The sequence below is a fragment of the Paralichthys olivaceus genome, chromosome 6 (assembly GCF_024713975.1).
Source record: "Paralichthys olivaceus isolate ysfri-2021 chromosome 6, ASM2471397v2, whole genome shotgun sequence".
Classification (NCBI taxonomy): Eukaryota; Metazoa; Chordata; class Actinopteri; order Pleuronectiformes; family Paralichthyidae; genus Paralichthys; species Paralichthys olivaceus.
In genome coordinates, this window is record NC_091098.1 from 7,434,135 (window position 1) to 7,458,268 (window position 24,134).

The 24,134-nt window shown below is 38.4% G+C and overlaps 1 protein-coding gene across 1 annotated transcript in view; it reads left to right on the plus strand.

Moving 5' to 3' along the window:
• ctnnbl1 (catenin, beta like 1) overlaps positions 1-24,134 on the plus strand; it is a 50,148-nt gene that overhangs the window by 17,795 nt on the left and 8,219 nt on the right. Inside the window, exons 11-14 of the mRNA XM_069527111.1 lie at positions 2,136-2,317; positions 11,163-11,260; positions 12,634-12,714; positions 23,589-23,726. Of these exons, the coding sequence (XP_069383212.1) occupies positions 2,136-2,317; positions 11,163-11,260; positions 12,634-12,714; positions 23,589-23,726 (499 nt within the window). The remainder of the gene's footprint in view (positions 1-2,135; positions 2,318-11,162; positions 11,261-12,633; positions 12,715-23,588; positions 23,727-24,134) is intronic.

The window sequence follows — 24,134 nt, forward strand, 5'->3', positions numbered from 1 at the left end:
AAATCAAAAACTTTTCAAAAGCCTGCAGTTATGTTCTAGCAGAAGCTAGATATCACAAACCCGTTAAAGTAATATTAAAATGTCAAACTTGAAAGTTTTGAAGCAGTTTCATTTTAATTTTGAGGATTGATCATGTCTTGCTTGCTAACCAAGATACAATGCAGCTGCGAAATAACAAAAACAGAGCGAGCAACAGAGTACAAGAAAATAATCATCTTCCCTCACTGAGACACTTTTATTGGTTTTTCATCAAAAACTCTATTTCAATTCCCACCAGGCCTCCTCTTTGGTTTATAGCTCTGAGCTACATACAGATTTCACATCTGGTGCCTTGATAAATTCTTGGCAGAGCTAAATGTTTGTCAGACAAAACTCTGGAAAAAGTATCTTATACGTTACATCGTGAACTTTTTTGAATGCACATCATCAAGAGATGGTTACTGTTTTCTGCTTGAGGTGTTTTGGCCGGTGTTTAGGGTTGACACAGATTTAGAAACTCTCTAACCAGGTCCCATGTTTGAGTGATTCTATCTCATATAGAATGCAAGTCTAATCAAAAACCTGCGTCTGTCTTTGTGCACTGTAGCACTTAAAATAAATCGGCCCTCTATCCATTTTGGGGTGACGCCGGCACAGTTCAAGACACCAGGATGTTGAGTAAACTCAGCTGCCTACCAACTGAACTGCCCAGTTTCCCTTTGGAAAGTACACAGAGTACAGCTCCCCATCGGCTTCTCCTGCCGTCCATCAAATATAATGTGTCTGTCTGGAGAACCAGACTCAACTGCCTGAAATATGTGTCCCTCCTCTGAGATAAACACTATCATCTGTCATTGGTGGGAATGGAGGAAGTGACACTGTGACAGACGGCTACATTTCCTCAGAGGAGGTGTGAAGTGGTGTGTGTGTCTGTGTGTGTTGTGTGTGTCTGTGTGTGTGCAGTAAGTGGTTGGTCCCATTTGTCATGGGATTGCTGTGATGATGAAAAACAGATGAGTATCTAAGTTGCAATTTATTTGTTTGTCAGAACAAATATTTTCAGGTTCATTATGGTGGTAGATTATCAGAGTAATTTGTTTGCTTGTTTTATCTCATTTAAACTAGGCTGTTTGTGGAGCTTATGCGAATAGCATTTATTATGGTTTATTTTCTCGATGAGAGAATATCATCTGAGCTGGTTCCTCCTCACAGAGACCTGTACAAGACACAGAGGCAGCTGTTGGAGTGAGAGGATTTTTCGTAATGACTGCTGAACCTTATTAGTTTTTGTAACAATATTTGCCCATGAGATAAGAAATGAACAATATTGAACCTTGGTAAATTAGCAAAATCCATGATAAGGATACGGTGAACAGAATTTTATGTTTACTTCATGTGGTTTTTACAACTAATTAAAACAATTTCATACACAACATAAGGGGATAATTTTCACTTGTTACCCTTGTCAGAGAGGGTTATGTCTTCATCTGCATTTCTTTGTCTTATTAGTTAGCAGTATTACACAAAAACTACTGGATGGATTATAGCAAAACTTCCACAAAGTATGTAGTAAGGGTCAGGGAGGTTTGGAGTGGATCTGGATCAGGGGGTAGATTTTTTTTTTTCACTTTCTTAAACATTGCAAGATTGTTTCTTTGACGTATTCACCAATTTCCTAGGAAATATTGCATGAATTGAGATTTATAACAACCCAGGTACATTAAGGGGACAGATGAATGTGTACAAATTGGTGCAGCTTGATATAAGAAGACTGTTGGGCCTGGGTGGACGTTTCTGCTCTTTGGAGTGCCATATAGTTCTGTGTATACTTAAGAGAGAAATGTTATTATGAGAAAACTGGTTAATGCAACATTTGTATGTAAATGGTTCTTGAATTTTAGTACATTTTCTTTGACACTGCATAACTAAAATCATTCGTCAAACATTTTTAGTTGTTTTTGTTGTAAAATATAAAAAAGTACGTACATTGAAATAGCATCGTGTTACTGCCAGTTTTCTCAAAACTCAATGTTTATGGCTTTTATTTCAGTTGTGTCTTTGCACTTCATTTGAAACGTGCATGTTCTTTATATATATTGAAATTACAGTAAGTATCTCTGACTTCAGCATCATTTTCCTTTATTTCTTTGCTGCAGAGAAAAGAAAATGTCTCGAACCAGTGCTCTGAAGGTGCTGGACCACGGGATGATTGGACCAGAGGGAGCAGATAACTGCCATAAATTTGTGGACATCCTGGGCTTGCGAACTATCTTTCCACTCTTCATGAAAACCCCGAAGAAGATGAAAAAAACTGGGGCATCAGAGAAGGAGCATGAAGGTCAGTCACTATTGTTATGGCTCATTAGTCTGAACAGTGAAAGCTGCAGTGACAAGCATCGTTTTTTGATTGAATCCAATTAGTACTGTATGAAATGTTACAACAAACAGATATAGGAAACAAACCAATGGAAACACAACCTCTCGGGTAAAATGACTCCAGCGTTTGTGTGTGATAATGACACATTTATTCTCATAATCAATGGATTTAACAGATACAATGAAAAGAGAGAGTTTATTTTCTAAGTTCCTTCTTGTGCTGGAAAATCTGGATTGTGGAGTAGTTATAGCAAATAACTCAAATATCTTTATTTTATTTTGTTATTTTATGCAACTACTTGATCAATATTTTAAAAAATGACAGAGTTGCCAAGATTCTGCTACAATGCTTAATTTATCAGATTAAATTAAACACCTATTAAAATTGTACTTGAATCATCAATTTGAATTAATTCTGATTGCACAAGGGAGTCATAGGAAAACAAGAAATGCATATAAAATAGTCATTTTATGTCAGTTTTTTACTGTTTTATAAAAAAAATATATATATATAGCAGATTGTTGTATTTTAAATTACTATACTAATCATAACAGACTTTTTTACTTCTTCTGCTTCTACTTTTATGCATCGTCCTGTCACACTCGTCTCCTGCAGACACCCTCAATCCTAATCTGCTCATGTATCACAGTCTGCTGCCTCCTCGGCCTGTCAGTTTACTCTATCAATCCAATCTTGATTGATTTTCCTTCCTGTGCTCTCAAACCTCTCTTGGTCACTCTCTTTGAGTGAGAGATAGGAAGCCCAAATGAGAGAGAGAGAGAGAGATTGGATGTCCATATGATAAAGGGATTCAAAATAGAGAGTAGACTGAAAGAAAGAGGCAGAAACCTTGTCCATCTCATTGCTCTGTGTTTGATTACCTTGTCGAGAATGTGAAACCCCTTCTCTCCCTCTGTCTGTATTAATTAAGTTTGATACATCTGGTGGGGCTGTGCAGAGTATATTAAAGGTGTCTTTCTGTCTCACCCAGGTACTAAATTAATTAACCTTTGACCTCCGCAGTTGTCATTATCTTCACTACAGTTACCCCCCATTATTTTTATTTCACTATATTGGACTGCACAACATTTGTGTTGCTGCTATGCCTTATATCGAGGTGAATTGGAAAGCTTTTATTTTGAAAAGTTGTGAAGTCTGTCTGAAGATTAGTGCAATTGATTGTAAGAGCTCTGAAATAACTGACATGCAATGTGTGAAAAAATAACAGCTGTTCAGTAGGTCATTCAGAGTTATATATATATATATATATATAAACCACACAAGTGAACAGTAATTAAGCAAATTATGTTTCATTTTACAAAATAAACAGTAAAATCTTCATTGCAGATAAACCAGAACAGAACATACACAAACAATAAAACTGTCGAACAGTTTGAGGACTCACTATCAACAAGAAATAATTCTGATGTAGCTCTGGAGCATTAACACAGGACAAGAGAACAGAACATGCCTGATTTGATTCCAAACATGCATGTTAGAACAGGCACTGCAGTAGTGTTTTTAAATATACTCATAAAATAGACTCATTTATATTGAAATGAGAAGCAGCTGCATGTATGTAAAATAGAAACTTTAAACTGCTTTTGTGCACCATCAGATGTCCTAGATGTCTTCATCTACAAATCCAGGCTTAGTGGGATATTTGGTGTTATCAGACGCTGCAAAAATGTATAACATTCATACGACATACATTTACATCTACAGGTACATTCAAAATAATGCACACAAACACATACTCCAATCAAACATAACTAAAGGGGAAACTGCAAGCATATATCTCTGCGAAGGCTCAACAGTCCCCTAATGAAACCACATTGAAATCTTCTCGATGTTTATTTGGATCTGTCACAGATTGCCCACAAACAAAGTATCAGTCCCCTAAATTATTTTTTTCAATGGAAATCAATGAACTATCCGCAAAATTGGGGAATATGTCAAAAAATGTCCCTTCTCTCAATGTTAAAGAAAGTGAAACTAATTCCTTGATCCACCCCTTTGTACGTGTTTTTTTTCCACAGCCCGTGTCCCATCCTTCCACCAAGTTTATGGAATCCTTTCAATTTTTAATTTAATCCTGCCAACAAACAAACTCACAAGATGACAGGGGTGAAAGCATAACCTCTTCAGCAGAGGAAAAAAAATGAAACAACCTTCAAAAAATTGTTATCAATTAAACCACGCAACATGAGGTCAGCTGGACTGTAAATAGAGTGATGTCGGTGCTGAAGGACAAAACAACACATCTAAGATTTCTCTATATTCAAACTTAAAAGTCAACAATGTAACATGCACATACATGTTGCCATGGTTTCTGATGGAAATTTCAGCCTGTGTAGGCAGAGTGCATCGTGCCTCTACTGATTTGTGGAACAGCTATAGGCTTAATGAGATGCCTGTCATAATATAAGGTGTATTGAGTGAACCCTCCTTCTCAGTAACACTACTAATTGAAAATGCAATGAATCAAGTGGTTCTCCAGATTAACAGAATAACACAGTAGATTAATTAACCATCAGCTGCTTCAAACAAAAGTAATTAGGAGGTAGGGACTTTTCTGTCCTATCCCAAGTGCTCTCTCTCTCTCTCACACGTGCACACACACACACACACACACACATTCACTCCATGGCTCTCTCTATTATAAATGTAAGTGCAAAGATTCATCCCCGTAAAATCCTTTCTGAAATTGAAACAGTACAAATGACTAGGGATTTCCAGAGTGTATTAGCACACAGAAAGACATAATTAATAGAGACATTGTAAATGAATAGGAAAAAAAAGCTGAAATAAAAGGGAAAAAATATCAGTTTTCTCCGATTTTTTTCCACCCTCTGTATTTCTGCCTTATTTGAGCAGCCTGGACTCGTGCCTTGTCAGTGGCTCTACTAGGTTACCAGGACACACTACTCATGAATATTCTTGTCATAACGCTGCCATTCATCTTGTTTTTAGGTCTCAGTTTATTGGTGTGTGTACTCTATCATTACCAGTGAAATGAGATGATGGAAATTGGTGGCAGGCGGTTATTATATTTAGGTGGCTAATGACGCGAGCAAGCGTGAGAAGGAACAGAAGTAAACAACTAATTAACATGGCAAGGCCAAGTCAGAAAAGTGTTTCTTTGTGTGCATGTGCGCACATGGGTGTTTGTTTAGTAGAGAGAGAGTGCACATGCTTGAGGGAGGGAAGTGAATTCATTGTAGCTGAAGTTTGAGGCTGCTACACAAATACCTTTGAGTGCTGAGAGTGTCCTTATCATGACCCTTATCTTTTAATGATTATATTAAAATAAGTAATGAGAGGAGATGACATTTTGTGGCTCTGCAGTTCAAGTCAAATTTTATTTATATCTCCCACAGTTACAATGGATAATAGCAGTGACAACAGTGTTGACTGTAAACATTAATAAAGAATATGATCAAGCAATTTCCAGGTAGCACATACTTTCAGACATCAGAACTCCAGATAATCTCCTGAAATTATCTAGAGGTGCTGTATGTGGGACCCCAAATGTCAGAGTTTTTCCTGCTAACCCCTTAGTTAAAACTCTGAGAGATCAACATCCATACATCCATGAGACCTGCAATGACACACCAAGGGCAAGAACATGGATAGAGGTCCATGGATAGTCAATGATCAGAGCCTGTATACTCAAGTACTCAAGGGAATAAATGAACAGAAGGTTGGAAGAGATGCAGTGTTTTTCAGAAAGTTTACAGTTATCTGATTGGCAGGACTAAGACCAATCCACTGGCAGGAGATGTTAAAATGTATTACACCTGTAGTAATCAAAGAATAAGCCACTAACAAAGTTGAGGCATAAAGATTTTAAGTTTTATATTGGGGAATTAAATACCTCAATGTAAGCGACAGTCTGATGTCAGCAGGGAGATTGTTCCAGTGGAAGAGGGCATAATTGGAAAAGGCCCTACAGTCTTCTGACTTTTTTCTTAACCCTGGGTAATATAAGGTTTAAGTAGCTCAGACACGTATGAAGAGGCCAACTTATTATCTTTTTTATGTCAATAGAAGCACCACCAAAGATGAAAAGAGAGCCCATGAAAAGGAAAGAAAAATTAGCGCAAAATTGGTTACATTTTCTGAAATTGGTTAAAATTGTAGCTGCAGAGGTATGGACCATTTGAAGGCCTTGAGTATAAGCATGTGCAATGAGCACACAGAGAGGGGGAGAGATTGAAAAGGCCATCAGATAGAAATAGAATGCTTTTATTAAAAAAAAAACCTCTCCACAAATTATAGCAGTTTCTTGACAAAGATAAAATGTGGAATTTTATCAGCCCATTACTTAATCACCAGTATCTCTCTCCTGTTATTAACAAATGGAGATTTAGGAAGCATGACTATGTAGCAGAATATATAAGACCAGATAAGTGTCTTTAATGGAGAAACTTGGTTATCTGGATTTAATGACGAAACTTTCATCACATATTTCAGTCAAAAGCAGAGTATCAAATATACGCTCTCGTTTAATCATCTCCCATCGCAGAGCGACCTTTGGAACAGATTGAGATTAATACAATTTTACATGATAAAAGTTATCATGTAATCTGTTTTGTCAGAGTCATGCTGTGTAATCCTATTATTAGTGTATTTCACAGGAAGAGATTTGCCGTTAGATCCCTGTGTGAAGACACATCTAATTAACATCTTCCACAGGTTTGGTCTTTCCTCTGGTGGGGATTGATGATCATGTTCCATCTCTGTAAACTCATACCCTAATGAAATATGCTGATGTATATTTAGATGTATGTTCCAAATCACTTGATATTCCGTTGACACCCTCATCTTTCAGGGGAAATGTATCACTCTGTGGTAAGAGGAAAGTAAGATAGACGATTGGCATGCAGTGTCTCAATGCGAAACAAAATTGCAATACGTGACATGTTTTATAAGAAATAAAAATAAATAAAAGCTATGATGCCTTTTTTTCTATTAAGACTTAAAGGAATGTGTGAAAAATACTTATTACTCTTCTGTCATTAAAGACATTAAAGAGCTATATTAGTGAATTTAGACTCGGCTTGTATATTTTGCACAGAAAATGCAGTGCTTTGTTTAGAAAATTGCACTTTATACAATCTTACCCAAATTACAGTACTTTGTTTGAGTGTCTACTTAGCGTCTCCAGAGAACCCTACACTTTCCTGTTCGTATTCAACAGGACTTTTCCAGGAACCTTTACCAGAACTCAGGAGCATTTCATACATTTTGATCACAGGAATCTAATTCCTGTTATAGTCCCTGGGCTGTTAGTATCTGTCTGCCAAATGTTTCTGTCGAACTAATCTCAAGAACCTAACTAGGAAATGAAATTCCTTGTACGTGTTATGTTTCCATATCAATCAGGGAGATCAGGCAAATCAGACTGATGACCGATTTAAAAAGATGCAACAAAATGCTAATTCATTCACTTTATACATGCTACCTCTCTTAACTCTTGTTCACTCATGCTCACAGCTTGTTGCCATGGTCTCTCCTTTTTTTTTATGTGTAAGGAAACAAACTAACTGTAACTCAGATATTCAAATTTGAGTTGTGGTTGCTGCGCTAATTGATTCTGAACAATCAAAGACATTCAGCCCTGGAACTTCATCCATCCATCCATCCATCCATCCATCCATCCATTCATTATCTATACCATTTATCCTTTGAGGGGGCTGCAGCCAATCCCAGCTGACAATGGGCAAGAGCCAGTGTACACCCTGGACAGTTGGCCAGCGCGTCTCAGGGATGAAATGCAGAGATAAACAGAGATCTGCATGTTTTTGGAAGCTTAAAGATAGAGTGTGTAGAATTGTGTGATATCTAGTGTTGAAATTACATGTTGCAGCTGAACACCCCTCATCTCACTCTCTCCTTCCAAACTTTAAAAAGAACCTGTGGTAGCTTCAGTTGTCATAAAAACTCAAAAGGTGTTTAGTTTGTCCAGTCTGGAGTAATGTAAAAAACATGGCGGCCTCTGTAAAGAGGGTCCCCTCCATATAAATATAAAGTATTTAAATATAAAGGGCCTTTTCTGGGGTAAAGAAAACTACTTGTTTACAATGGAACCACTAATGTCTGACGAACCATGTCCAATTTACTGTAGAGATGAGCATGACACTGGTTGTGTGTTCCAGTTTTTGGGGGGGTTATGATAACCATAAGCCTATGGAAAATTATATTGAAATACCCTGGAGGTGGTACATTGTGTGACCAGGATGAAGAGCTCTGTGCCAACCAAAGCAACTTGATGAAACACAAGACATTAAACTGCTTAAATGTCTGAGTGTAAAGCCACCATCATACTCCAGGATGCAGCCAAACAGCAGCAGACTTGTATTTGGACAGCACACATGCATCTGTACATACTACAACTGCGTACAGAAGCAACAATAGTCTTTCATTGGTGGTGACTGACCCTGTGTTTATGACACTGTGGAGTCTGCGCAATATGTGCAGAGCTTTGTGCTGTTTTCTCTCTACAGATCTTTTTAAATGTTGCAATACATATAAAATCATTGTTGATAATTGTTAATTATTAATACATGGCTCCCGGGAAAGCCTGCGTTTATGTGATTGGCATGTATAACAAAGCAACATCATTGTTTGACTCGTAACAGCATTGTGCAACACATTTATCTTGCTTGTGCACATTTTGAAAATACATTTGAACAGATATTTTCATGGACCTTTTCTTGCTTTCTTCTTTTCCATTAGTTGTATATCTGATATTGAAGTTTAAAGCAAAGCATGTAAATTAACTATCGATTGGACACCTTTCAAAGGATAAATGAGGAAGCTGTTTTTACTCAGCCCTGCCGTCCATCTTATACCCACAAAGTAATCCCGCCTCCACCCCTTCACAAATCTAAACCAAGAGCTCGCTGTTGAGTTTTAAACTCTTTCGGAGAGAACATTCCACAGCCAGCGATCAATAGCCTCCTCGGCAGGGCGTGAAGGTGGCGACATCAATTACCACTCGGATCAACTTGATAAAGTAGTGTCCTTTTGGAAATGGCAGTTAGCCTCCCTGTCATTGTGTACAGGAAATACGGTTGTCTACATGAAAACAGGGAACCTTGGACTAAACCTAACTAAACCCAGAGCTTCATGTAATGCCTGTCATAGCAGTGTTAAGTGCATTCAGAGTTTCATCTGCTCCTCTAACATGATTAAAAGGATTTACATTAAAAAAGATGTAAAACCACATTTTCATTGACTTAAATTCATAAGTTTAAAAAAAAAAGGCTTCGAGCTGTCAGATTTATGGTTGAAACAGTTTTCAGTTTAACTTTTTTATGCATTGTGTTTTAGTGCAATTTGGTTTGAAGGATAACTGTATATCTTGAAAGATTCAAGAATGACCTGGGTGTTACAGCGTTAAGTTTTGTCAGCGTTCAAGTCTTGTGGGTGAGGTTGCTGTGGGTCGTAGAGAATTGCACAAAAGGAGCTGACAGTAAACACGACCCCTTTTAAAAAGTAGAAATGGGATTGATTCCTGTACCCTTGTTGCTTAGCAACTGCAAAGCCTCGTTGAGAGATAATATTGACCTCTTGTTGATAAAGTCCAATTACATTTTTTTCCCTCCACTCTGTATATCCAGAGATTTTACAATATCACAATCTGTTCTCCCTGTGCAGAGTTTGCCTTTCATTCAATATCAGAGAGAAATATGACACCATGTTGCCGCCCAAGGGTGCAGCCTGTGAGAAAGAAGCCATTTGAATGAGATCCTACGTAGCATGAATTGGTTGACAAGGGCACTCAATAGGACTAACTAGTTTTTGTAGCTAATTCTATTAAAAAATTTTCGACCTCCCTCTTGCTCTATTGGCCCAGAGCTGCCACAGACAAATTTCCATCACCCTGATAAATGTAATTCAGCCACAACCATTACATATGTTCCAGATGAAAATTGATTCCTAAATTTCAATAACATTTTCTCCTCTTGTTCTGCACACTCTATGTAAGAATATCCATGCCTTGCTGGCTGCGTGCTGAAATTTCAAATTATCACATGCTAATCGATTTGTTCTTTCTGAGGTCTGTGGATGTGACTGTTTGAGACAATTTTCAATAATGGAGGATAAACATAGCTCAAGCTAGTTTAAGGACATTCACCTGTTCGGCTGCATTGGTCAGTGTTATGAGCTTTTTAATACCATCATGTTGGGGGGTTGTTACGTACTGCAAGTGTTTGTCTGAGAAGATGGTGAAAAAAGAAAGGCAGTTCTGCAATATGTTCCGTAAAGTAATAATACACATGTATGAAGATTGATTTCATTTGACAATTGATCAAACTAAACTTAAGGACCCAGAGTTTGTGACAATAGGTGACCATTGAGCATCTGGAAACCGTCAGGTGTCTGCGCTCATGCTTAGAGATGAGGGTGAGGACTGAGGAGTTCAACCGCTGCTCCTTCATGTGGAAAGAGGACAGTCGAGGTGGTTCAGGCATCTTCTGAGGATGCTCCCTGGGCACCTTCCATCAGAGATTTACTGGACACACCCAACCAGGGGAAGATCCCTGGGTAAACCCAGAACTTGCTGGAGGCCTTAAATATCTCATATGGCCTGGGAACACCTTGGGATAGCCCAGGAAGAGCTGGAAAGCCTGACTAGGGAAGGGGATGTCTGAGATACCCTATTTGGCCAGCTACCTCCACGATCCTAGCCTGGATAAGCAGAAGACGATGAATGGATGGATGGAAAGCTTAGGAGAATGATTTAAAGGTTGCTTGTTGCTATAAGGAATGTTGAACTTAACTTTTCTCTCCTTAGAACACGTGTGCTCCATCATCGCCTCCATGCTGAGAAATCTCAAGTCCCAACAGAGAAGCCGACTCCTCACTAAGTTTACAGAGAATGACTGTGAGAAGGTACGTTTTCTACATCTTGTTCTTCCCTTCTTAATAGTCTTTTTCTTTATAACTCTTGTTTTTGATTGCCAGCAGATTGCTTCATCAGTATGTCTAAGCCGAGGTATTTGTGCATCTGATACCCATATGCTTTGGTTGCTGAGGATCTGCTGCTTATTGAATCAGAAGTCCCTACTAATTCAGTACTTAAGTTACTTATGTTATCATCTTCTAACAACAGGCGTGTGGGTTTAACATGAATACTTTATGTACTGCAAACGTTAGAACAGTGATGATTATTTCACCAAAGGGATTTCTGTGTTTGTGTGTTTCTCTGTGCTCTCTATACCTGGTTTGAAGTGAGCATCTGAATTCGATTTTACATGCTTCAATGCACCAATCAGGATTTACTAATATTTGATTTTACAATTTGCTCATAGCTATAGAATTGTTAATATTTAAATAATACCTTCGTGTTTTTCTCTGAACCTTGGCTTTTTTGGTGTTTATCAGAGTCATGAAAATGTAACTTACAGAATATAATTACCACATTAAAAGTCAAAATCCTTGTCATTATAACACTGTTAAAAGCATTTTGATCTTTTTGATTTAATTCTAACAAGATACTATTCTTTAGCAATGATTAAAGTAGCCAAAATGAGAATGTTGCATGAAAGTCTGAAGGATTAGATTTGAGATTTTCATAAACTGACAATAACAGAATATTTGTATCTGCTTTACTTTAAGCTGAACACAGGGTAGTTTAAATTTGTTCATGTTTAAATGCAGGTAACTCGGCTTCAGTGACTGTTCTACTCTACTCTATATTTCTTCCACATGTTGCTGAACTTGAGAAAGTAATTCAAATCTAATGCTGTGATTTTTTTATTTTTTTCACATCCCTCACATATACAAAAACATCTCATTGAATGTGTCTATTGATGTAGAAACTGCTTGTGCAAATTCAAGCATGAATAGTTTTCTTACGAGACCACCCGAGTCTCATTTCTATTATCCACTTCCTGCACTTACATCTTCATCTTATGGGAATTTTAATGTTACTATGAATAAGAAACTTTTTCTTGTCTTTGTTTTCCATATAATAAACCTGCAGAAATTTGAAAAAAAACCAATACATGCTATAAGTAAAAGAAGACCTAATTTGAACAAAGCTGAAAGTTGTTTCCACATACATAACATTTAGTCTAGACATGTAGTCAATATAATTACTTTATATGTAATATTATAAAATCATTTTGCGTATTTATCTCATTGTGTTCTGTCTCTTCTTTGCACTCTCCCTTGTCTTGCTCACACCTCTCTATTTTCACGGTCCTTTCTGGTGTGCTGCATCACTCACTTTCTGTATTTTTTCCTGTTTATTCTCTCTCCAGGTTGACCGCCTGATGGAGTTGCATTTTAAGTACCTGGAAGCTGTTCAACAGGCTGACAAGAGGATCGAAGGAGAGAAACATGTAAGCGCCTTTCTTTTTCTTCCATCTCTCCCTCCCTCTGTCCCCTCCATCCTCCTCTGCACTGTGTCTTTGTGCAGTGGCTTCATATTAAGCAGCTTGTCAAATGAATTGATTGATGGATTCACATAAACCACCAAGGAATTGTGTCTGATCAAGACATTATGAAACATACTCATGCTCTACAGGATGTTTAGAGTATTTTAGCAAAACTATATGATCACAACCTGACAAACCATTTGATCCTGTTCTGTCACCTGTTCTGTCTGTCTAAACCTGATCTGACATGTCAAATCAGTGCTGCTAGTATTAATAATGATATACTCTCTTAAAAGATGTAATTCATTGACTGTATCAATCAGGTTCTTCCAACATTAAGTTTTTAATCATACTTGTGTGAATTCCTCCATTCAAGAAAGTGATGAAATATATTTGCTCAAGTTTTTATAAATGTCAGCGTGTTGCCAACATATTTTTATAGTTTGTCTCAGCAGTCTTGTTTTTGCTCCACATCAGAAGTCATTTATTCATACCAACACACCTGAAAACTCATATTACATGGACATTCATGTGTACCGGGCAGTGTTAACAGGATGGACATTGTCTACTTTGCAATTGGTGGCTTAGTTGCAGAAAATACTAGGAACAAGAAACGACAATGATGAAAAATAAGAACAGTATTTTCTTGGACTGTCAATGAGGTGGAACTGCAACACTTTGCATTCACTGCTGGTAGACTGACTGGTAAGAAGAAACCTGGAAGCAATAGCAAGTGACTGTGTCATAGTTTCTAAATGTCTGTTTCTATCTGTCCAGACTCATACACACCCATATTTTTCCAATAAAAAACGGGGCCAAATTCTCCATTTCAATTGCAACACCCAGGTGTAGTGTGGCTGGCAGGCGTAAACGTAGCACCAGTGATTTGTCTTAAAATGAAAAATGATTTACGTGGATGCAGACTTTTACTGAAAGAAATTAAGCATCATACCGAAGTGTTGATAATAATATAAATTGTAATCATCCCTGTTATTGAAAAAGATACATTTTTCACAATATTTTGTTTTTATGAAAATGAATGAAAAATGTAGTTAAAAATTAGCTCTTAACTTTATAGATTAACTTGTAAGATAAGTTTAAGGGTCTATCTGGGGTCTCATCTCAGATTTTTTTAAACCTCAAATCAATACAGCAGGAACAATAACCTGTCATCAGTATTATCTGCAGACAGACAAAAACACAGACTCCAGTGCAATCCCATCACACTTTTGTGGTTTTCTTCAAATAAAACTTTAGAACATTTAAAAAAAATTCTAATTGCACCATAGATGCTCAGATATCAACAACAATAAGATATACAGTTATCCTGTAAAGAGTTGGGTTGCGTGATGTTGTCCGTTTTTGGTAGATAAGATGCGCAGTTCCACACGGTGTCACATTTAAAGCCATGAGTGAAGAGGCTCGAAAAACATCACAACCCTGACGGTAACAATATCACAGATTACAGAGGAATGGAAAACTTGATAGCTGTGTGTGAGGGTCCAATTGAGCTGCCTCCATGTGTGTGTATGTTAGTGCTGTTAGCTAGACAGACCAATTGAGGGATACAAATAGAAGATACGTGGCCAGGCAGGGGATAATAGCTCCAACAGAGAGAGAGAAAAAAGAGAATGAGTATTCTGTCTGCAGAGAAGGAGGAAGCCAAGAATAAAGGCAGATATTGTAAATATCAGGACAGGAAGTACAGAGTGGACTTTTAAAAAAGGGAAATCCAAGAAAATATAGACAATGGAATTTGAGTGAAAGGGAATGACGAGGGGGGAGAGAGGTGCGTGTGGAGAAAGATAAGTGTGAGATTCCTATCTTCAGATGACAGAAGATTAATTTCTCAGACAGACTTCGTGGTGGGATTGTCGGGAAAAGGCCAGACAGTTTGACATTTTCGCCTCCTCTCTTTTTTCTCCTTTTCTCTCTGCTTCGTCCGTCTCTCTCCCTCTCTCTCTTGTCTCTTCCTCTGGGATGAGCAGAGTGTGACTGCGATAACCTGGTGATAAGAAGCCTTGTCTGTGTGTGCCACTATCTTTGAAGCCAGACGGTTAGCTTCCCTCAGTTCAAAGCCACATGGTGAGCCAGGTAGATGGGAGGCAGAAAGTGATAAAACACCTATTAATGGCAAAGCAACAATATTTGATTTATGACAGATTAAAATAGGCTTAAAAAAATCATAGCTTCCAACTTTTTTACCAACAGATATTTCAAACACAGGACACAAGGACAGTAGAACTTTTGCAGACTCCTAAAAGTCTATGAAAAGATACATGAATATGAATTTACTATAAACATGTGAATAGAATAGAGTGGACTAATATCCTGTCATATAAATAATCCTGATACACGTCGCAAAATCTCAAACCAGTCTCGCAGTAACAACTACTTAGATTCTTCCATGCAAAATTGGTGTAGGGATTTAGCAATTAGAAATACTGTCTCGGTTAGGTGAACTTCTCTTAAAAGAAACTGGCTGAAGGTAGATCATTTTTCTTTTTAGTATTGCAGTTTCTAACAGAATTGTCTATGGCAGTAGCACAGGTCTGCAGTGCAACTGCACCTGCATGCAGTTCACGCTCATGCACAACAGAGTCTGAAGCATAGGCACATGGAATAGAGTGTATAGAGAGCTGCAATGAATCCCAGTCAGGGGTATGTACACAATCGTAGCTGAAACTATGAGGTCTGTCTGCGTGGACCTTAACAACTATAGAAAATGGCACAAGCAGGCAAGTGGGAGAGACTGACAGAGTTCGAGGTAAAAAGTAGCTCTGCTAGAAATCAATGGAGTAAAACACTAACTAATAAATCTCTTGTGTTATTGGGAGAAGGGTAAAGAAATTGTACGCCTCAGATGAGGCCATTATGGTAAACATAGTGAACTTTATCAGGTTAACAGCTGCATCACAGTGATCCCTCTGCATAAACATATTAGCATGCTGATATTAGCATTTATATTATAGCAGACTAGCGGCTGCAGACTCAATTTGTTTTGATTCAATAATTTCACTTAGCAGTAGAGCTAATAGGACTCAGTGTTTCAAATCCTGTGGTAAACCAGTACTCTCGATGTTGGATTGGATTTCAGAGGTGAAAGGAAGAGAAGGTACGTCGTTGGGCGACCTACTTTTTTGACAATGTGTTGATTGGCCCACAAAGCCTCCTAAGAGCTTAACAGTAACACCTGGTATCCCGGATACAACCCCCTCACCTCTAAACCCTCATGTCTTCAACTCGCCACCCTATTGTTGTCTTGTTGGAGGGAGTGACCCCTCACCTCCATCGATCGTAGATGTAGGGTTAAAAGTATCTTTCTCTAAATGAAGTACGGTATATAAATGTGATTTCTCCAGAGTGGGGGTGTTGTAGGAGTTACTCTTGGACTGAAAACTAACAATTATTAAGGCTCTTTGTGTGGATTTAGTCACACTAAATGGATGATATCTCACTTTCTGTTCTTCTTTAAGGATGTTGATGCTCTCTATCGTCTACTGTTGCTTTTTTCGACAACTTTCTCAGCCCTCTTTGAAAAAATAATTGGATTTGAATGGCGACGATGAGATTTAGGGGATCTCAATATGCATTTCTGATAGTTTTATCCTGCTTTATGTTGTTCATATTTGTTCTACTTTCAGGAAGTAATTCTTCAGTTTTTCGTAGTGAAGTGATTTCTCTTTTAGTGTATTTAGACTGCTGTAAAGTCATATCACTTTAATGTATTACTTATCCATCTATATACCCCAGCACGGTTGAGGTTCTACAGGCTTGTGTAGCTCAATGGATTGAGCAAAGGCAGTGGTGAAATCTTCTCCTAAAACTCTTCATACGGAAACCACTCCGGTGATATTTTAAATCTGCGTGAGTCAAAGCTTCCAGCAAATGTCACATGATGTGTTGAATAAGGTGACGTAGATGGCAACCCAGTTCCGTCAGTAGCGCTGTTTTATCTCTCTGCTGTGCCTTTGGTTTTCCCCAGTTAAACCTGTTTTTAAGGGGCGGTAAGCAAGATGTTTTTCCTCCGCAACACATTATCCACAGATTTCTCAGGAGGATAGCAAGGAAAAAGCTGCTGCTGCTTTTTCTCTGCATCTTCAGCTCAGTCCCTTTAATAAGCTGCTTATTTTCCTCCCACCTTGGCATCTCTCTTCTCTCGTTCTATCCTTCTGATTCTCTCCTCTTTCTTAAAGCTGCTTTTCCATGTGGCTATACTTTTCATTTTTGACTCCCATACTCGATCCTCTCCTTTTTCACTATTCCCTCTTTTCCTATCTTTTATTTACCCCAATGTCCATTTCCCTCCTCCTATGCTTATGTGTCTTGTTTTTCTCTCCCAATGTGGTTCTTTATATTTCCATATTCTCTTTTGTTACATATTCACTGTTTCCCTTTTCTTGCTTGTAATCCACTCAAATTTTCCACTTTTTCTGCATCTTGTCCTTCCCATATTGGCCTTTGCATTCACCTCTCTCCACCTCTTTTTCTTCAGAACACTATTTCTGCTCTCTCCTTGTTCCCAACAGCTCCTTCAGATTGATGAAGCTCAGCAAAACATGGCCGAGGCCAAACCTCAATACTGTAAAATGTACAGGAGAGTGCACTTTCCTAGGATCTAACAACCCAGCCTCTTTCTCTATTTTGTGTGTGCGTGCGTGTGCGTGTGTGTGTGTGTGTGTGTGTGAGACTAGTTTAGCATTGCTGACAGTAAACTTTCTCAAATAAATTCTGTGTTAAGTGAGAATTGATTTTACACCAGGATGAGATATTTTGTTATTTTATTTTGTTAATTTTTTTCCCTCTCATTGTATGACTCCTAAGCACACCCAGATCTCTGTAAACTTTTTTTTATCTGTTGAAGCCTTTTTATCCTCCCTTCATCATTGCTCTTTGTCTTCTCTCAATTTCTGTCATTCATTAATTCATTCATCCTTTCGTTGAGGATGCAGCAAACTGCAGTGCTAGGCTACTGTGAAATTCTGCACTAATAACTCAAAGCAGCACATTTGTGTTTGGAATAGTTTGTGTTAAGCGCTTGTACCTGTTAAGTCCAACTCATTTGCCCAGCTTTATGATTCTTGGATTGCACCAAAAAGCCTCTGTGCTCTTTAGTCTAACTCCTACAAATAATGATTGTATGCATCTAATTTGTTATTCATAAATTAGTTTTGGGGGAAACAATTTCATCATTTCTAACAGGCAATTACATTACAAGGTAATGTGTTCTGTTCCAGAGCAGGAAGCAGTGTCAAGTTGTATGGAGTGGGCGATTGGAATTGAGACACAGAGTGTCAATGTCACAGTGTGTAATAGTAAAACCACAGTGAACACAGCTTTTTTTTTACCACGTCTAGTTAGTTTGGTCAAAAATCAAGACTAAGAAGCTGATTGGTAGATAATACAGACATATTCTGTTCCACTGCCCAGCATTCGGGAGGAGTTGAATGATGTTATGCTCTATGCTGTAGAAAGTACCTCCTCCCTCCTGCTAACTCTCCTGCTTTGCTCGGCCTCATTTTGCGAACAAACTCATAATAGATGTGCACCCAAAGCACAGGGCTGTTGTTGCTTATGGAGATCATCATAACTTGAAATTAGCATTTTGTCTCATGCTCTCACTAAGTTCTATTTTTTTCCCTGAAAGTTTACCTCATTATCGACCTCTGTTTCTGTTTTTAATGAGGATATCTAACCTCTCTCTTTCCAGCATTTGCCTATGCTCCATAAAGCATTACATCCTACACACTCACACACACACACACACACACACACACACACACACACACACACACACACACTTGTCCACACAGAGTCACAGTGGGTTTTTGCAAAGTGCTGACAAAGAAATAACTTTAATTCTGCATCTAAGGATCCCAGCGGAAAGGAAAGCACATGACTAACAACCAGCCACACATATATATAAACACACACACAGTAACACACAAGCAACACACAAGCTTCTTGTTAAAGCTGCACACATTTCCTAAACACATGTCATGCACAGGCACTGACACACATACATGGTTTGAAATGCACACAACAGCACTCATCATGCACACACAGTCTTAAATCATACACACCCTATTGCACAAGCTCACACGATGCAGCTAAGTTACAGTAGAGGGACAGAGACTGAAAATCACTGCTTATTACTTTGTCTGTACTGTAGCCAGGCTGCCAGGCTCCCCTGAGGTTGTAGAAATTGACTTGTCCAATCCCGCCTTTAAACACGTTATTCTTCCTCTGCTTCTTCTGCCTGGTGTTTGCCAGAGGGACTGTGCTGCCACGTAAAAAGATATTGGCCGCAATGTCAAAACTCACCAGTGGACAGAACTCTGCCGCTGTAATGAATTCTGCCATGCATCTCACATCCGCCTAGGTTTTAATATCCCAAACGTCCTCTTCCTCTGCTCCGAATAATGAATATTTAATGCACCTGTCATTGTTTAAAACTCTCTGCACAGATTAAATGGTCTAACTTGATTCATCATGTGTGTTGCACACATTTTCTTACTTCCATTACAGTGAGGCTCCCTGCTAAGTGTAGCAGTCCACCTGCGGAGTGTTGCCATTGACTTTTCCCTTTTTTGCCAAAGAGTAGCCTAATAAGAGTCTGGTTCTTAACTATCCAATATCGAACACAGATATCAATATACAGCACTACTTCCTGCAGTAGTGCTGTCCTAATTATGCATTATAGCGCAATGTTCCCAATTCATTGATTTATTTATGGCCACCACGATATCAACTTTGACCACCACCTATTGATTTTCTCATTTCTACAATACCAAATGGGTAAAATTGTATTGCATTATAGAGCTTTTTGAGTCACCTGCAGAGAGCTGCTCACATTTTCCTCACATGCATTGTATAGATGAATGCATTACGGTTGCAATGGATCACATACGTCAGTTCGGACCCAATTACAGGTTTAAATCATAGATGGGATAATTATTTGGATCAGCAGTTTCATAATGAACCCAAGCATCTCATAATAACATAAGCTTTCTAAGTTAGTGTTTTTCTCCATTGACTCCTAATAGAGCTGTCTGCTATTTTCCTTCTGCTCATCTTCCATAAAGTTTTTACGATCCACAGACAGCAAGACCTCTTAGTTTCAGCTGCAGTTGTTTGCGTACCCACAAGTGCATACAGTTTTCCTACAAGCGAGAACTTCATTATCACTCACTAGTCTATGTACCTGACACTTTGGCACTGTTTCGCGTCAAAGCAAACTGTGTGCGCGTGGCACCGCCATAGGCTGGATCAATCTGTGGGAAACATCTTATGTGTCGTCCCACCACAGACAAATTAATGTAATATCACTTCAAATATGTGACAATGCTAGTTGTATTAGCATTCTCATACGGCTGTCTCATGGCACAATGCCTATACATTAGCACTATCTATTTAACCAGGAAGCCAAAAATGCACTTGTATATACCATGACCTGGATGACTGAGAATCTCCACAGAAAATTGAGTAGCAGCACCTGAGGGAAAGTAAAGGCCCCCACACACACTGACTCCGCTGCTCTCTCTCATACAGACTAACGTCTCTGAGTCGCTACAGTTTAAACATTGTTTGAAATGATGCCACAATATCAACACTGATCATCATATAATGATCGATATTTTCCTTAATGAGTTCAATCTTTCTTCAGAGCAGCACGCGCATTCATCAGCTGCTCGCTCTCTTCCCCTCTCTCTCACACACACATCGACATCGAAACGTATACAGGATATCCACAGGTTAGATGTCCATCTGTAAACCCTGTTGGAATGGAAATAATGCTTTTCCTTTCTTTAGTGTCTGCATAGTCTACTTACTGTATGGAGTCTAAGTTAGCAGTGAAACGAGAGCAGAAAGACTTAACATTGTATACTTAAGCATTTGTTTATTCATCGCAGATCATATCCTCGTCGCAATATTCAAGGTTTTTTTCTTAATGTTGTGCAGTGCTAGTCGCATTTGCACCATCAACTGCTTTAAGATGCACAGTTCACGTGGTCGCAGCTGCTTTGATTTAACTGCATATCTGGCTTGAAATGTATGAAAAAATTACATTAAAAGGTAGAAATTAAATTGTATATTACACTTGCATGAATACTTTGCAATTAGTCTGCTGTTCATATGCGTTCCAAACTGTTGGGGTCAATCTGAACAGATCCATTACACCACTAGTAGGCATGCATGTATGTATCATTTGGTTCCTATCATTATTTAAGTCTCTCTTCTACCCCATGACACAGAATAGACATTTTTATACATACTTAAGAGCATGATTGGATGGTTACTGCTTAATTGACGTCAGTGACAACCCCCAGTTGCACATCACTGGTTTAGATGATGGCAACACGGATTGTTCCGAGAGAGTAAATCACTACACAACTCCAAACAACACAACAGCATGTAACCAGTCTTTATCCTGCATTTCGTTAATGTTGCTTAGTTGCCTTGACGTTTTACCTTGCTCTAGGAATTCATTTCTGATTGCAGACACACATTGCAGTAAAGCGTACTGTATTCCTTCTAATCTTCCCAGTACACACATCATAGACTGCACCGTAGTCACATGGCTTCATACGGTTGAGATAAAGTCCCATTCATCTGCAGCTGACGCCTGAAATGGAAACATGTGGATATGAAGTAATTGACTTGTCCAAGGCCTTCTCAGAAAATGCCTCCAGCTCTTCTTTGCTGTGGTGTCCAATCAGCAGCGTTGAGGATGACAGGAAGTTAACTTGCTTCTTGTCTGAAACAATGACAGAAAATGCAAACGCTGTGTGCGCATATGCTGTTTTAACTTTCCCCCAGGGCTCACATTTATGTATTGTGTCCTATTAGAATATTAGGCCTACATCCTGTGTTTCGTATCTTTGCTGAAGTTGGATTGGAAGATTTGTGCAACTTTGCCGCCAGCCACTATATTGCCTCTGAATAATGAGTCGAGTTGTCCTGGAAACAGAGATAATCTTTTTCTCCTACAGGAAATAGAGGGAACACAGTTTATATTCAGATATCTTTGTTTCATGGTTTTTTCTTTTTGCATATTTAATAGCGTCAGTTGACAGCTAGGCCAAGCTTTGGGACTTTACAATGTGATAACTCTCCTTTTTGTAATAAAACAGAATTCTAGGCCAGTTTTTTACCCAGAGGACGCAGAAGAGGCAAATGCCCTACATTCAGTGACTATTAAAGGTCCTTGTTTTGATAATCTGCCGTGTTTGGAATCTTTAACAAGCTACAATTCACGTTCTACAATAATCCTTTGTTCTAAAGTTGTATCTGCTTGTCTTTTCTTCTCGCAGTATGAAATCCTGCTTTGAGAACTCTGTGCTATATTTTGCTGTGTTAAGTGTTATTTTAGAGGACCACAATGAAAATAAGCCTGAGGGCTTTATTGTATTTTTATCCTTTGTCATTTCTAATACCTGTAATGACTGCGTTGCAGCGTTATAGGTGTCTTTAATATCTAATAAATATCACAGTCTGTTTGTTAATCACAGAAATTGACATCTTGTCTTCCATCCCAGATCTCAAGTGGTTTTCCAAAGCTAGTCTTGCACTGTAGTCCTCACTCTCTGCCCTTTTCATTGTCGCATGTTAATAAGCTTAACGTCACAGCTGTTATTGTGTTTAACGGTGTAATTGATCTTAAAGGACAAAACCTTTTTGAAAGTTTTAATTTTCCCTGAGATTAAATCATTGGGATCTAAATGTCATGTGTAGTACCCTTTAGCGTGGCACGGAAAGCTATTTGTTTTCATTAGGAAAGGTTTGAAAAGTTGCCCTTTTTCTTGATCTGCAGTGTAACATTCCAATGAACATTAGCAGCGGAAAAAAAGATACAGGTTGATTTAGAGAGTTTATTTCTACAAGCAAATCTGATCATAGAGAATTTTTTTTTTTTTTAAAGAGTTATCGATAAATGCGCAGAATCCTTTCCTTTCATAATAATAGATTATAAAGTCATCAGGGAAAGAAAATCATATTTTTTCTTTTTTGATGGAATGTTAATCAGAATTTAATACTATTTGGTAGATGTTTTCAGCACCATTCACGCCACGGCCCTGTTTAGACCTGGTATTGTGTATTTGCATTTAGAGCAGGAAAGTGATTTCTGATTGAATGTTTTCTACACGTGATTGGATCACTCAGGATGGAACCAAGTCTGAACCAGTTCTACGTGTCTTTTAAGCTGTGTCTCTGCTATATCTGATGAACAAGTGTTGCGCAAAGAGTCCTATTTGGAAAATATCTCGATTAAGAACCTAAAATTTTGGTCTGAAGCAGAATTAATTGTTTGGAAATCCTTCTAATAACTTAGCATTAGCTTTAATACAGTATAGTAATTTATCTTATCCCGCTGTACATGTATACTGTTTAAACTGTGGGACAGTTTCTATGTTTCTGTCCCACTCAAATGGCTCACACTCCAGACTCCCCTCTCCCCCTCAGGTCTGCTTCTTAATCTCTAATGATGATTAATGTGGGCTGTGTGTGTATTGGCAGCTCTGTGTTATTGGCATACTGACAGGGTTGTTAAGATGGATAACTATGTAAGTCTGTGTATGTATGTGTGAGTGTGGGCCTCTCTCCTCCCTTTTTTGTTTTGCAGCTTTGTCGTGACATCAATTGATTTGTATGCTGGTCAATGGAGAAAATGGATTTGCAGGAAAGGCTGAAAAACAACTCCTAAATTAAACTTAGTCTCTGATTTTCTGTTTGTTGAATCTATTTGAAACGTGCAGTGAACAATGAAAAACCACACAAAGAAAACTCTGTTTTTATGAGCGTGATGTAACTTTGTGTCTGTGTGTGTGTGTTTGCAGGAGATGGTTCGTCGTGGGGAGATCTTGGATGACAGCATGGAGGATGAGTTCTACCTTCGTCGCCTGGATGCCGGACTATTCGTCCTCCAGTTAATCTGCTACATAATGGTGGAGATAAGCAACTCTGGGATCTCACAGGTAAACACACACGCACACATTCTGGTTTGCCAAACAAGTTCTCTCTCGCATTAATTATTGTTACGAGAACATCTGATCAGACAAGATATAAAAGCAGACAGGACTCAGATGGTTTTTATGGCCCCTGCAGTCAAATGGCTCATTCCCTTCACCACTAATTTGGGTTTCACTGGTGTCTTGCCGTGCTGTGGTGTCTCAGAATGGACACAGAAACTATTTGTTCCCGCAGTTTAAATAGCTGCAATCAAGCTCTGCTCACTTCATGGTATTTAGGGAATAATCACAAATTAGTTTCCTCTTAAAGCTGCAGTTCAGATAACTATCCATCATGCCTCCTCTTTGATATTATAACTGAAATTTAAATTCTCCTCATGTCTCGTCAAGAAATATGAGCTGTAATAATTCTGT